We start from the raw sequence: 15,780 nt of genomic DNA on the forward strand, positions 1-15,780 counted from the left end.
AAGCACTTGGCCCTTGCACCTGCCGCGTTTCCTGGAATAAAGTCCATAGCTATTTGCATGAAATAACACCTCTCACTAAATAAGAGACCACAAGGATGTACTCTTTCGTCGTCCCTTCTGAAGTGTTTATACTTTATATAAAATTATTTTTGAGTATTGAATATTTGGCGGCCTTACCCGCTAAAGTGCAGGATACATTAATTAACAAATATCTTCGGATTTGTCGCATGCGCATACTGGGCTCCACTTAATTTTGAAACACTGAATAATTAAAGTAGTTGGAGTATAAAAAAGTAGCTTAATTTTCAAGCTTCACACATGATACCTATTAAAGTAAAAACATGCGATAAATATATAATATTAATAAAATATTAAAACCCTATGCCAGCAGACGACATACATCGATATTTTCGGACAAATTTCCAGTAAATTCATATGAGCGAAATTTACAGCTTGTTATGGAAAAATCAGTATTTTATTTCGCAAGACTAATGAATTTTAATCAAAACACATGTCGGTTTTAATTAGATTAATTATTTCTGGCGAAACTGTACTGTACCGTCGTTATGTTTATCAATTAGTATCAATAAATGATTAAATGTTTATGTTTAGTAATGGCCATTGAATCTCTAATTCACGTTTATAATAAATATAAGAGCGATGTAATTTTTAATTAATTTATTGCACTTAGTGTTATAAATAGTCGTTTTTTACTGATTATTCGTTATTTTAAATTAATATTATACACAAAGACGAAACCTCGAGAGGCTTTTTAATTACTCAATGGGCTACGAAAATCAAGGTCCTTATCAGTTGATCAGGCAGCTGTGAAATGTATTTGCTTAAATGAGATAACCTGTTTAGAAGGGCTTGAGAAGAGCAAACAATGGCACTGAACATCCCGTTATTTTCCGTCACATCAGCTCAAGTATTTCATCAACTTTGTACGTACCTTTGAAATTTGAGGTTTTCCCTCGATTTCCTCCTATGCCGAACAGATCCTGACTTGGTTCCAATTGAAAGAGTGTCTTCGGAGGTGTACACTTTATATAGGTTCGTATGGTTTGCTTCTCTTCAATCTTCTGATATTCTGCGCGTTGTCCAGGACTTGTATTGCTTCCACGTTAGTATGATTTACTTCATTGGTTACGTAGCGATAGGCATTGATAATTAATCGAATGTGTTTAGTTTTTGTTGACAGCGTTGGATGACTAGTTGATTTGAATTTTTAGTGCAGTGACATATTTGCACCCCATACGTCCGAATTATATATATATATATATATATATATATATATATATATATATATATATATATATATATATATATTTGTGACGCATGTCCCCTAATCCTTCGACGTCCAGTTTGCTAATTTGCCCATATATCATGTTTTTTCCTCAACAAAATATCCATTATTTATCGTTCCATTACCAACAAGATCAAAAGTTTAAAAGAACAGACAAGTGACTTCAAAAAAAAAATTCGGTCGGAAAGAAAACCGATCTGTATACGAAAAACTGAGCCTTAGTCGTCGGAGCTTTCTTTTAACCGAGGATTCGTTCGACTAGAAAAAAACCACTTCCCGTCTTTCACGCTAAATTTCCCCATTCAAATATCGTCTTTAAACTACATCGTTATTCGCTTATTTGGAAAATAATTGTTTGCCAAAGACGAAACAAATGTTTGGTTTTAAGTATATTTTAGTTATCAGTAATAATAATTGGACTGTGTATTTAAATACCTACTTTTTAAGGCAGGAAGGGAGATGATTTTTAAACTGGAATAGTTTTGGTTTATTTTCTCATTAGTCAAGGATACTGTATTAAGCTGCAAATAATTTATAGTATATGAATGGGATTAAAACACTAAAAATATTAATTTTCTTAAAAATATTGCTTGAATGGCGATACAATACGACACTGAGGGATTTTTGAATTAGAAAACAAACTAAACCCATCCCTCGTTACCACATTCTGTCTTAAAGCACTTTGCCCTTGCACATGCCGCGTTTCCTGGAATACAGTCCATAGCTAGTTGCGTGAAATAACACCTCCCCCCTAAATAAGAGACCACAAGGATCTACTTTTCCGTCATCACTTCTGAAGTGCTTATAAGTTTTATAAAATTATTTTTAAGTATTGAATATTTGGTGGCCATACCCGCTAAACTACAGGATACATTAATTAACAAATATCTTCGGATTTGGCGCGTGCGCATACTGGGCTCCATTTAATTTTGAAACACAGAATAATTATAAGTTTGGCGCATGCGTATATACAGCTTCATTTACTTACTCCCTTTTTATATATAAAATACTTTTTTATAAATAAATATACACAAATTTGATAAATAATTGATTTAAAATTAAATCTATATATAAGTAGAGAAATAAACATTAACTTTTTTTAAATAACACATTTTACTTAAAAAAATATTGAATAAAATTAAAAAATGAAAATAATTTCTATATGCCTTTTTATTTTTATACAAAACACCATATTAAAATTAATTTACATATTTGAATAATGCAGGAGAACTCCATATAAAAGCCATATAATTAAATAATTAAAAATTCTTGATCCACAAACTCCATTCATTAATTGACTAACTCGATCTTTCGATTATCATATTGTACATTTACTAACCTAAAACGAATGGATGATAGTACTTTAAAACAGTAAGACATCTCAGTCAACACATCATTATATTTACAAAACAATAATTTATTTACCTATACTCTTATATAATAATGCCTTCTCTCTTCCTTGTTTCTCAATAGATCACTAGGTTGTCGTTGATAGTTTTATACTTTGTTTATTAGATCTAGACCTACTTTTGTTAGCAAACTTAAATGCTTCATAGTATCACTGTGCACTGTTCTTATGTCCTAGCAAAATGTTGTCTAATTTCTTGTTCCCTGATTCTCTAAATTTCACATTCTTTGGCTTTCACTCTTTTAGCTTAACAAATTCTAGCTACATTTCACCTATAAAATATAATTTAATTCTATTTTATTACTAATTATGTTTAATTAATGTCTAATTATTACCAGTTACTACAATTTTTGCTATCATTTTTGATGGCCAAACTTTATTAATGACTTGACTACTTCCAACACAACAAGAATCATTTCCATCTCTCTTCTTGTTATCATTAAATATTGGCATATGTAGATACCCATTCGATGTCGTTGAAAATGATGGGTTATAGATTTGGCAGCTAACATTCCCACTATAAATAAAATTGATGCTGTTTGGATTTTATAACTTTTAAAAATTTAACCTTACATTCTGCACTTACCCTTGTTTTACCATATTTTAAATTCAATGTATGTTAAACCACCAAGAATAATACAATTTACTTATTCTTACTATAGAATTAAAAATGTAACACAAAATCTAAATATTCTAGGTTTTTTCGTTGATTTGACTTGATCGACTGTACCAATCGACTCGAAAAAATGTACCGCCTTTAGAAAGGGAAGGCAATATAGTTAATTATTTTATATGGTTTTCTATGCAGGATAGTGCGCATGTGCCAAATCTGGATGTACTTGTTGAGTATCACTACATAGTATAAAACAAAGTCGCCTTTTCTGTCCCTATATCCCTATGTGCGCTGAAATCTTTAAAACTACGCATTCAAGAGGAAGGTTTATATGTATAATACATGCATAATATACTAAGGCAACATTGCTAATTTTAGAGGTTTCTAACGTGATGTCGTAAATTAACCTATTTTTTAGGCTTATTTAGCAATTAGCAAAAACGCTGCCTAACCCTACGAGTTAGATCAAATTAATGTACTACAGTATTGTACACCATAAAAAGGTCTATAAAAAAGTCCGCGATGGTATATGTTTATCTTTTAGGGATAACCCACATTAACCATTTTTATTGTTTACTTTTTACGTGAGAAAATGGCTTATTTACGAAGCTATTTTAAGCAATACGGCATTACAAATTACGGCATTATACAGCAGATATTACAAATTTAAAATTTGCGAAATTGCGAAAAATATTCCAAAGATAGCAGGAAATCTTCATAGTAAGTATAGGGGAAGAGGAATTGTTTTACTCCAAATTTAATGCGTGCAGGCCAAGGGCAGTAATGAATGAACCAACAATACTGGATCGATTTTAATCATGTTTTCATTGAGTGACATAGGCATATATACTTTATGCCCGTGCAAAGTTGGAGCGGGCCGCTATGTTTTTTTATACAACGTTCATATTTTTTCTGTAGTGTATTTAATTTAGTATCAGCATTGCACCCGTGCGAAGCCGGGGCGGGTCGCTAGTATAGTATAATATCCTCTAAACTGCGATGCTTGTGCTAGAAAAACACGAACTAGAGATGTTTTCCGCTTGTAGCTTGAATATATTTTAAATGGACTAGTTTATAACTAGAGATCTCTGAATACCTTCAATCCAATCTTTTTACCTTTACAGCTTGAGGTCCAATACTTTCAACAGAACTCCACTTAGCTACACCAAATAATGTTCGGGTAACTAGGGAATGATTTCCACTCCTACAGCAACCTGTTTCCTTTTCTTAACAATTAATTTGAATCCGGAATCCTATCGAGTGCGCTAGTTATGAAGTGTGAAAGGTCTAAAGAGAGAAGAAATAGAAGAAGAGAAGTTTAAAATACATAAAACTATTAGTTTAGTTCAAAATGCTGTTTTATTTTAAGAAAAAGTGCTTTAAAATAAGAGGCGTCTTGTGAAACGAAGAAATAAAACCACACAAGATACTTGTGTGCAATAAATCTTTACAAAAAACCAGTAGGGCTACTAAGCCAGCATTTAGTAACCCTATTTACTATTTACATTATTTACTATATCTATTTTATTATTTTTTTATATATTTTTATTTTTTGTCTACAGGTCATGGAATATTGACTTTAAAAGTACCATCAGATGCTACGGGAAGCTGTATATTGCAAACTCTGATCAACTGCTCGATATCAGTCGATGCCAGCGGTTTAGAGGAAGACGGGCACTGTGAGTTGAAGAGCTCTTCAGAAGTACGTTTGATCGGCCCAGTGAGGGACGTCATCATCAGGCCAGCCAAACATGCATATAGGCCAGAAGAGACAGGTCAGTAGCATCATTAAATTCTTTCAAATTATAATTAAACCAGTAATACAAAAACTTTTTTTCATTTCCGCGAACTAATTGACACACACACTTTTAAATTGTTATTATTACCCTTCATGGTTTGACAAGAATAACAATAAGTATTTCTTATGATACTAATATTATATAATATATTTATTTTTTATTATATAACTAATATATACATATATATATATATATACATAGATAATAACTTCAGTAAGTAATTCCTTGTATAAAATATATTTTTTGAATTTTATTATAATAATTGAATGTTGTTAAACATTTTAGTCTACATACTTCACTACCGACATAGTAGTACATTTAGCTAATTAACAAATACAATGGGATGTGCACACATTGAAACACACATTGAAACTGCAACACTCTGATATTACACTCCTTTTGAAAAAGATGGCGCTATGTTACTAGAGAGTACGGAGTATCGATAGTGGTACTTAACACTTTCTAGCAGTACTCCATAGTTGGATTACATATGACCAAATAGGTCTAAGTATTGTTATGTAATGATAACTTACATTTTTGCCCGATGAACCAGTATATTTAATATAGTTTAACTCAAGTTATTAGCAAATATATTTAGCATCCTCTGCCTGGGGGAGTTGCTAATTATTGATGTTCACTGGAGGCTGATGGAGATGTGAACTCTATGAGATGGTTCTGAGGAATGTATACTCTAGGTTCCCAAAACGGACATTTGTAACTCATGCCAAGGGGTATAGAAAAAGAATAGGCGGTACCGGTCAAATAGCAGCAATCATGAATCGCCAACACTAGATTAATTTTGTTCACAACTCTATGTACTTGTTATGTAATTGACTAGTTATTACGCAACTCAAATAAATTTTTATGGAGCTATATGTATTCTATTATATTATAAAAACTTTCAAAAAATAATTTTCAAAAAATGTGGACATTTAGGATAATAAATTTATAGGCCGGTAAGATGTGACACCTTCTGGCTTTGTCGCCTGTTTGAGAATCATGATTATTTTAACAACTTTCCAAATGCTAGGAAACAATTCATTCGTAATACTGCATTGAACATGAATGTTAATTATACATTTTATCTGACAGTTCTTGTAAAATTTTCTCGATTATTAGATTAAGCCCCCGTCTCCCGTCTTTATAATTCATCTCCCTCACTATTATTTGTGTAACTTCTCTGATAGTAATTTTCTCATGGAATAGGTCCGTTTGAAACTCAAAAAATTACAATTACGAATTTTATTTTCTTCATTTTTAATGGCTTAAATACCTTTTTTAGTCGCCAAAGTTACCTAATGACTGAATACCCAAAATACGTTCGTGAAAATGTTATATTACACAGTGATGTAATGTAAACCTTATTATATAAAACACAGATAATAAAGTACATGTAAATATAGCTATAACCAATCAGTGTAACAATAGGAAATTCAAATACAGATAATAAAAACAAGATAGAAGGTTTACTCTTCTTCTTTTTCAATATTTAATGTGGAACTTAAGATTTATATCATTCAAGGGTAGAGAATTGATCGCTCTATCAAGACAAATAATTTAGAGCATATTTATACTCTCAAATGGCTACTACATAGAAACATACAACCCCATACTAAAACCCCTTTTTTTTAAACAATGATCATCTGTTAAATCACCGGTAATACTAGCCCTAAAAATAAGCTCACTTCTCTGTATAATAATAAAACAAATTGGCCACTATTTAAAGAAAAGTTGGATAGGATTATTCCTCTAACATTTCCTTTAAAATTGAAAGTTAAAAATATAGAACCAGCGGTAATAAGCATAACAGAAACTATATAGGAGATGGGCATTATTCGCGACTCCTAATAGTGAGACATCTCCGAGAAAAAACTATATATTGTGTAGAATTCAGCAACAAAAGGGGAAGCTACAGAAGAATTGGCAATAATTAAGATAAATTGAAAAAATTTAAAAATTCAACAAACTACGAACAAAACCGAGGAATTAAAGAATACTTGAAAAATATGACACCAACTGAGGCAACATATTATTCGTTACAGAAATCAATAAGATATCTCAAAAGGCCCCCATAAGTGGGTTAGAAATATTAAAGAAAATGCTAACATTTCCTGTAATCATCTGAAAAAAGACGAAAAATAAAAACAATAACATTTTACTTAAAGCCGCAATATAATTAAGTCATTTACGAAAATATCAACATCACCAATCACATTACGATTATTCTTTAAGTAATTAAAACCAAGTCGGTTTAAATACGCTATTCCGTCCTCTCCCGTCAATCTTCTTGCGTCCTTCCTCCACTATATTCTCGGTCACTCCTCCCCCGTTCTCGTTATACCGTCGATGATTGTAATCTTATATTCGACCTACGATCCTTTTAGCTTTTGTGCCTTCGTCGTTTCTTTTAATTGCTTCTGGCTAGCCGATATCTTTAAGATTCCTTGCTGTTCAACATCTCACGTTTAATTATATTATCTTGAAAGGTTTTTGTTGTATTTCTTCAGCCGCTTGTCGTCAATAAATACAGGATAATCGGAACCAACGAATCAATAAAATAGATAAAATACTGTCATTCCCTCTAATCACCTAAAAATATACGAGAAATAAAAACAAGTATATGTTCCTAAATACTTTAATATAATTAAACCATTTACAGAAATATATATCAACTTCACCGACCACATCACTATTACACAGGCCTGTAAAAAATAAATAATATCTGCAAGCTGTTTAGGTCTTGTGACGCAATCTTTATGTTTTTGGTGTGCTGTATCTCGAATTGGCCTTTTTGTCAAAGAATGGCAAGTTTCTTGAGAATTTGGACAACTCTGTTTAAATAAAATAATCTATATATTTATCAGCTTAGCGAAAAGATTCTCTCCCTTTTTGAGGAAACCCCTGGCACTTAGAGGCGTGAAGTTTGGAGCGGTTAAAGTTTATATCGAGGAAGAATTTTTAGGCCTAAAGGTTTTGTGCAACATGCGCTATAAATAAATAAAATACATTGAAACGAAATACGTCCAAATCAAATAACCAGGAATAGACATCAGATCGGTGCCACAAAATATATAAACAAACATTTTAGGTTCTGTTCAACCAAGTAAAAAGGAACGTCAAAATATAACTTTATAAAAAACCATTTCGAACGCTTTAATAGTTAAACAAATAAATACCCAACATTTAATCAGAGCAATGTGGTACATCGCCATTTCTTTTGAGGAACGTTTGGCTTAAAATATCATGCAGTAGCTGAATCTCCGGACCACGATAATTTTTAATATATACTGTTTACTATACTCTTCCGTCCTTCCTCCTCTATATTCTCAGTCAGTCCTCCATCATTCTCGTTATACCGTAGATGATTGTAATCTTATATTCAACCTTCGATCCTTTTAGCTTTTGCGCCTTCGTCGTATTTTTTAAATGCTAGCCGATATCCTTAAGATTCCTTGCTGTTCAACATCTCACGTCTAATTATATTATCGTGAAAGGTTTTTGTTGTATTTCTTCGGCCGCTTATCGTCGACAAATACGCGATGATCACGACCGACGAATGATCGAGACAGATTCGGAGAATAAAGGTGAACGATGGGCTTTTTACTTAATTTGATTAGATTGAAAGTCTGTTTGTGAACGACTCATTTATTTCCTCTATTAAGCGGCATTATCGTGATTGAGTTATATTTCAGGCGGCGCGTGGGGACGTTTAAGTATATTAACGTTTTATGTGGAAATTCAACGTTAGAGGGGGATGTTCTTGTGGTTCGATGTCTTTGTTATTTTATCGATACACATATGGATATAGATATATCTTCATACTTCTTCAAAATTAAAAAAGTTCCTGATAATGACCGGTAATTGTTGATGCTTATATTGTTAAAAAATGTCTTAAAATACAAAGCTTTAAATACAATATTTTTACGTTACTTAAGTGATGTTCTCTTCTTTATTGAACACAAGACAATTATTAACTTTATAGATATAATTAATTTTAAGTAATAGAATATTCAATAGGATTACTTACTCACTTGATATTACCAACATCGACAGAGACAGACAGATAAAAGAATGCTGGAATGCTGCTGGAGAAGTGGAGTGACCAGCAAGAATAGAGAATGTGAAATAAAGAAGAACTGTATGGGACACAGTTGGGTTACGTTCAATCTTCTACATTATCTGAACGCTTTAAAAATTCCTAAATTATTTATAATTTACTGAATTATAAATTGTTTTAAATAATTTTTCTTCCCACAACTGTAACTTTTGGATTATAGTCCATTAGTAAGACAATAAAGTAATTTCAGTGTTATAATGTTAAATTATATTGTGCATTTTTCGCAGTAATAAAACAAAGGAAAAATTACTGAATAAACATTATTCGCTTTGGTGAAACCGAAATGGGCGGAGATGGATTTATTCAATGGACCGTAAAGGGTGGGGTGTTAAAGATTTATTTGCCTTTGTGTCGCTTTATGGCTTTTTAAGTAAATAAACTGTTTTAATGATAAACATAAATTATTTAGAAAAAAACAACTCTATTTAGTTTGGTAAAATATATTGGGCTTGAAAAATATAATTACTGAATTTTAGAGTTAAATATATTTTATTTAGAAGAAAATAAATTTTAACCGGTTTCATATTCTGTTAATTCATTGGTTTACATTACATTTATAAAAACAGATGTTTATCTAACTTAAAATTAACTAAATGCTAAACTTTCTGAAAATTATTCGCTAGTATGGGATGAGTTTTCATCCAAAAAGTTTTATAATTGATTGTCGGCCGGCTTGGTGGCGCAGTGACAAAGGGGATAGGATGGTCCTCCTACTGTTGCTATAGCCGCGGGTTTGAATCCTGCTGGGGCATGGTCGTAAATTTATATTTGTGATTGTTTAAAATTTGTGATTGTCCTAGACAACAGTGTAAAATCCGACAAGGCAAATGATCCCAGTCATGCCAGTAACCAGACTGGGTAAAACTGGATATCTTCTGGGATGATTTCTACAATTGGTCACTCGCCAGTCGATAGGCTTAATGCTGAGGATCGTGGTTGGGAGCCCATGTTAAACTGTAGGTCCAGTCCAGATAAACCCATAGTTGGTAAAAGGAGACTTTAAAATATGTAAAAAAATTGATTGTCTATATTTTTAATATTTTGTGGTCTTCTAGCTCATACTCTGTGATTAACATCAAAAATACAACTTTTAAATGATCAAAATAAATTCCAACAATCTCTCAATGTTTCTAAATGTACTTGATAGGCTTCCCCAGCAGATTTCTTTATTAATTTAAACAATTAATGAAAACATTAATACATCACGTTACGTTTATTTTGACATCAGGTAATCAAAATACATGGAATCACCTAGCATAATGTATCGATTCCAAATTTATATGTAATACGAGTGTCCCTAGGCTGCATAGAAATGAAATGCTGTACAAGTTCAACATTCCAAGGTCAGAGAATAATTAGGAAAAAGGGAACTGACGGTTAGCAAGTTTATTCAGTCGAAGATAATCATAAACAGCTTATTATTGTTTTCCAATAAGATATAAAGACCTGTACTTGCAGCTAATAGTTAATCTCTAAGAATTCCTGATGTAAAAATGTCTAACTTGTAAACAATATGAGTTTATCCGACTTGATGATATTCAAGAAATACAATGTGGGGCAAAAGTCATCCTACCATTTTGATTGCCTGTAACTTTACTCAAAGTAAAGATAAGTAAGTTTAGTTTTCACAAAAAGTTTACCTGCTCTTAATATTTTTCTTTTCCTTAAGATTGAAAAATTATATCGGCTAAGTGGTGATCGCGATTCGCTATACAATTTTCGGCTCTTTTTATGGCTTTTTTCATGACATCCTGCAACATCTCAGACTGAATTTCTTCAATTTCGTGGCGAATATTGTCTTTACGTTGTTGAATTGTTTGGAACTTATTTACATAAACTTTTGATTTTAAAAAAATCCATAAGAAAACGTCTAGTGCTGTTAAATCCGGAGATCTACTGGCCATGTTAAATCGCCACTTCGCGAAATTAATCTTCGTGAAAAAACGTCATTCGATAATTGAATTGCTGAACGAGCTTTGTGTGCTGTGGCCCATTTTGGTGAGACAACGTCCTCTAGTCCTTACTCTTTCATTGCAGGCACAAGAAAATTTCGTATCATGTCTTGGTACCGTTTAGCAGTAAGTAACTGCAACACACATATCATTTCCAAAAAAAAATAGGGACCAATAAGGTTTCCAGCATATATACCACACCATACAGTTGTTTTCATTGGATGCAATAATGTTTCATAAATTAATTGAGAATTCTGTGTTTGCCAGAACTGACTGGTCTGTTTATTAACGTGACCAACAGTGAGAAGTTAGAACAAAATGGGCTTCATCGCTCATTATCAATTTAGACGAGAAATTTTCAATTTCACCAAGCAGCCATACAGTTGTTTTTAGTGGATGCAATGATGTTTCATGAATTAAGAGGAATGAATATTCTGAGGATTATGTACTCCCCAAAACCGAACTAATGTTTCTGACGAGTCTGCAACACTATCGCGCACTCGAGCCACATTTTCAGCGTCCGTTGTCTCCCTGAACGAGATCTGTCTTCTGTTATACCGTACTGTCGAAAATTCGCATGTAAACGAAAAATTGTGATTTTTTGAGGCACTGGACAATTAGGATATTTTTGACATAATTTCCGCTGAGTGGCAATAATGGAAAAATTATTTTCAATAAATATTGTCCCAATTTCAGCTCATTTTTATGGCGTATGTTTATCCATAATAAAATTCCGACATCTACATAACAAAACGGTTAAAGCAAAAGTGAGCTAAACGTCACATCACCAGGATGGCACGCAATCAAATTGGTAGCGGGACTTTTGGCCCTCATTTAACTAGTTTGCTTTATAAACAAAACATCTCCATTTCTTCTTTGTTTTCCTATTTTCAAAGTTTTACATTGAACAATAATTCTAACATTACCAAACCAAACAAAACTTCGCTATAACGTACCTGAAATCTTATTAATTAACACCAAGATTGTGCAAAATGATCGTTCAATAAAACACAAAGCCCAACAATGTCAATATGAGTCAATCTCCATCAAACGAACCATAAATGATTCGACTTAATTGACGATCTGCTTTCGTTAAATATTCAAGATATCACGGAGATAATTAAAGTCAAATTTCGTTCACATTCTTTACTTATTAAGCGTGTATCATTGTTCCGAATATGCCGCTTCGCTGAATATTCAATATACAAAACTAATTAAACTTTATTACGTCGTCGGTTTAATAAAGCTATTTAAAGTTAACGTATAATAACTTAATGTAACCTAAAAATCAATGAACTCGAAATGGTATCGGGAATATTTAACATAGGTTATTAAAATTAAAATGTATGAACATTTATATTAGTTTGGCTATATTTATAATTAATTGTATCCTTATATTAAATCTGAAATGAAATATTTTATATTTTGTAATATAAAGCGAACGTTGAGTCATAATTTTAATATATACACATGTTATTGACTTTAACCAATGAAAAATATAATTTAAATACCTCCAAGACAGTTCAACCATCGACATATGATTTCTTTGTAAAATGATGGTCTATCCAAAGTTATTTCGCCCATATGTCATGTAAAGTTGTCATAGAGAGAAGAAACCTAATTCCAATTCACCAGTTTGGGTTTATTAACAAGCACTCAACAACTGAATAGGTCCATAGAATAAGATATGTTATTGAAAAAGCCTACGAAAGTAAAAAAGTATACCCAGCTATATTCTTAGATGTAGCAAGTCTTCGATAAGGCCTGGCATGAAGGACTTGTTCATAAACTACAGAAAATGTTACCAAAACAACACACCAAACTTTTAAAATGGTACATTACAACAAGAATGTTTAGAGTCAACAAGAAGAAGCTTACTCTACAATAAAAGAAGCTAAAGCAGGTGTACCACAAGGAAGTGTACAGGAATCAATGCTTTATCTATTCTAAACTTGTGATATACCACAAATGGAGAACATTACGATGGCTACATTTGTTGATGATACTGCGATTATAGCTATCGGAGACAATAGTGAAGAAGCCTCACGAAAATTACAACAGGCATGTGACAATATAAATAATTGGACACAAGCTTGGAAAATAAGAATTAATGAAAGTAAATCTGTACATGTGAAGTTCACCTATAAACAGACCGTACAAGCACCAATAACATTAAATAATACTATCAGTCCATATAGCAACAACGCTAGATATCTCGGAATGAATCTCGATGCAAAACTTCGCTGGAAAGAACATGTAAAGAAGAAAAGAAAAAACTGGAATTGAAATATAGGAAAATGTAATGGCTTATCAAAAGAAAATCACAATTACCAGTACATAATAAATTGCTATTATATAAGCAAATACTGAAACCTATATGGACATACGGAGTTCAATTACGATGATCTTCTGCAAAGAGTAACATAAATAAAATACAAATTTTTCAGAACAAAGTCCTGAGAGATATTGTGGGGGGTGCACCCAAATTGATTTGAGAAAAGGACTGCTTATCTACATCAAGACTTTCAGATACTCACAGTCAGACAAGAAATCAAGAGAATTGCAAGGGGGCATGAGGAAAGACTCCATTCTCATACGAATATTGAAATATTTCAACTTTTGATACCACCAGAACAGGACACAGACTCAAAAGAATCAAACCATTTGATCTTGGGTAGTGTTGTGTAGTAAGGTGCATATATTAAAAAATACAGAGACTGAGATAGGGCCGATGGGGCCTGCTAGTTATATACCTAGATTTAGGTTATCATAAAGACAAATTGTAGGTTAGACGGAAACGGCTAGTAACAATATATTAATTAAATAATAATAATAATCTAAAGTTATAGCGTCAAAACTTCATAATGTTGCCGTACCAATTCAATTTCAATTAAGTTTGGCTTTGAAATGCAACAAAATTCTAATCTAATTAAAATAACTATTTAAAAATCCTATTAGCAAATATAATATATTTTATCATTATAGTAAATCTAATACCTATATTATCGAAGGACTTAGAACTACAATTAAGTACACTGTCACAATAGTTTGTAGGTTAGTGTTGTGTTTGATTATATTTACAGTGAACTCTTTTCATACCACCTATGGTTAGAGTTCTAGACGCTTTTCTAGTTGTATTCCCCTGGAGACCTAATCGACATAACTAACAATTGAATATACAAGTAATATATTTTACTTTCATTAGAGAACATATTAACACTTTACGCTTAGTTTTTGTGTCTTTCGGTACACTGTTTCCTTGAAAAGACATTTTGATATCACCGTATTTCTCTTTAGTTTGTTTTGTTAATACAAACAAGTTATTTTCTAACTAACTCTTTCTCTCTTGAGACATTTTAACCAAATGCCATGTATATTCTGAACAATTACACGCATATCGGTGCACATCATCAAATCTTTTACGCTCTACAATAACATTTATTAGAGTTATCAAATATTAGTTATATACTCACCTTTACTTGTTTCAACACTCATCGCCCTCTCTTACAAATTGGCAGCATTGAATCATATTATATACATAAAGTTTCATTCAAGTGAATAACTAAGCTGTTAATTTCCAATCTATCTGATATTGGTTCAGAATTCCGTCATCTGCCAATTTCTTCTTCAAAGCCTCTGGTCAAGTTCCAAACCGAATATAGTCAATTCAAAATAGCGGTGACACGGGAAACGTCACAATGTCGCCACAGCTACTCTGAGTTTTAGTACATTTAGGCTATGACATATAACAACATTTTAATATAAATAAAATAATTGTACAAATATTCTATTAAATATAATTTATTTTAACGTTATAGTACATCAAATGCATTTATTATCGAAAAACTTAAAACTATAATAAATTTTACAGTCACAATAATTTATAGTTTAGAGTTGTTTTATTATATATACATGGAGCTTTTTTCTACACTAGTATCGGTAATGTAGTGGTATCCCCCGAAGGCCTAATCCACTTAATTAACAATTGTATGTCTGAGTAATATATTTTAATTTCATTAGAGAGCATATTTATGTTTTACGCATAGTTATTGTTTCTTCCGATACGAAGTACCTATGTAAAATCATTATGATATTACTATATTTCTCTTTAGTTTGTCCTGTTACTATCTGTATACACTTTCTTGATAAAACTACATTTAATCACTGCATTCTCCTTAATGCATTTGCCATATCTGCAAAACAGTTAGTGTTATTTTTCTACTCATACATGTTAATTCCCTACAATTAAAGTATATTAATTGTATACTGACCTTTAGTGGTTTCCTCTTTCATCACCCTGTCTTGGTAATCATCAGCATTGAATCATAAACCAACATTCATAAAGTTTTATTCAATCACAGTCACTTTCAGAAATACTAGTCAAGTTAATAACCAAGCTGTTTATTTCCAATCTATTAAAAACTTGCTCAAGATTCTACCATTTGTTAATTTCTTTTTCAATGTGTCTGATCGAGCTCATACAATCCGAAGGTGTTATTTTCGACAATGCCTCTTCAGACAGTTCTGGTTTGAATATTCTCCCCGACCTGATTATTTATTGTAATAATTTTTTGCAATACCTCAT

General features: G+C 31.9%; 1 protein-coding gene across 1 annotated transcript in view; it reads left to right on the forward strand.

The window, feature by feature from the left end:
• The window catches only part of LOC143189965 (C3 and PZP-like alpha-2-macroglobulin domain-containing protein 8), a 468,650-nt gene that overhangs the window by 254,249 nt on the left and 198,621 nt on the right, over window positions 1-15,780 (forward strand). Inside the window, exon 3 of the mRNA XM_076393989.1 lies at window positions 4,890-5,102. Within this exon, the coding sequence (XP_076250104.1) occupies window positions 4,890-5,102 (213 nt within the window). The remainder of the gene's footprint in view (window positions 1-4,889; window positions 5,103-15,780) is intronic.

Source organism: Rhynchophorus ferrugineus, unplaced genomic scaffold (genome assembly GCF_030347505.1).
Source record: "Rhynchophorus ferrugineus isolate W39M unplaced genomic scaffold, kcgeb_rfMv2 rfM2, whole genome shotgun sequence".
Classification (NCBI taxonomy): Eukaryota; Metazoa; Arthropoda; class Insecta; order Coleoptera; family Curculionidae; genus Rhynchophorus; species Rhynchophorus ferrugineus.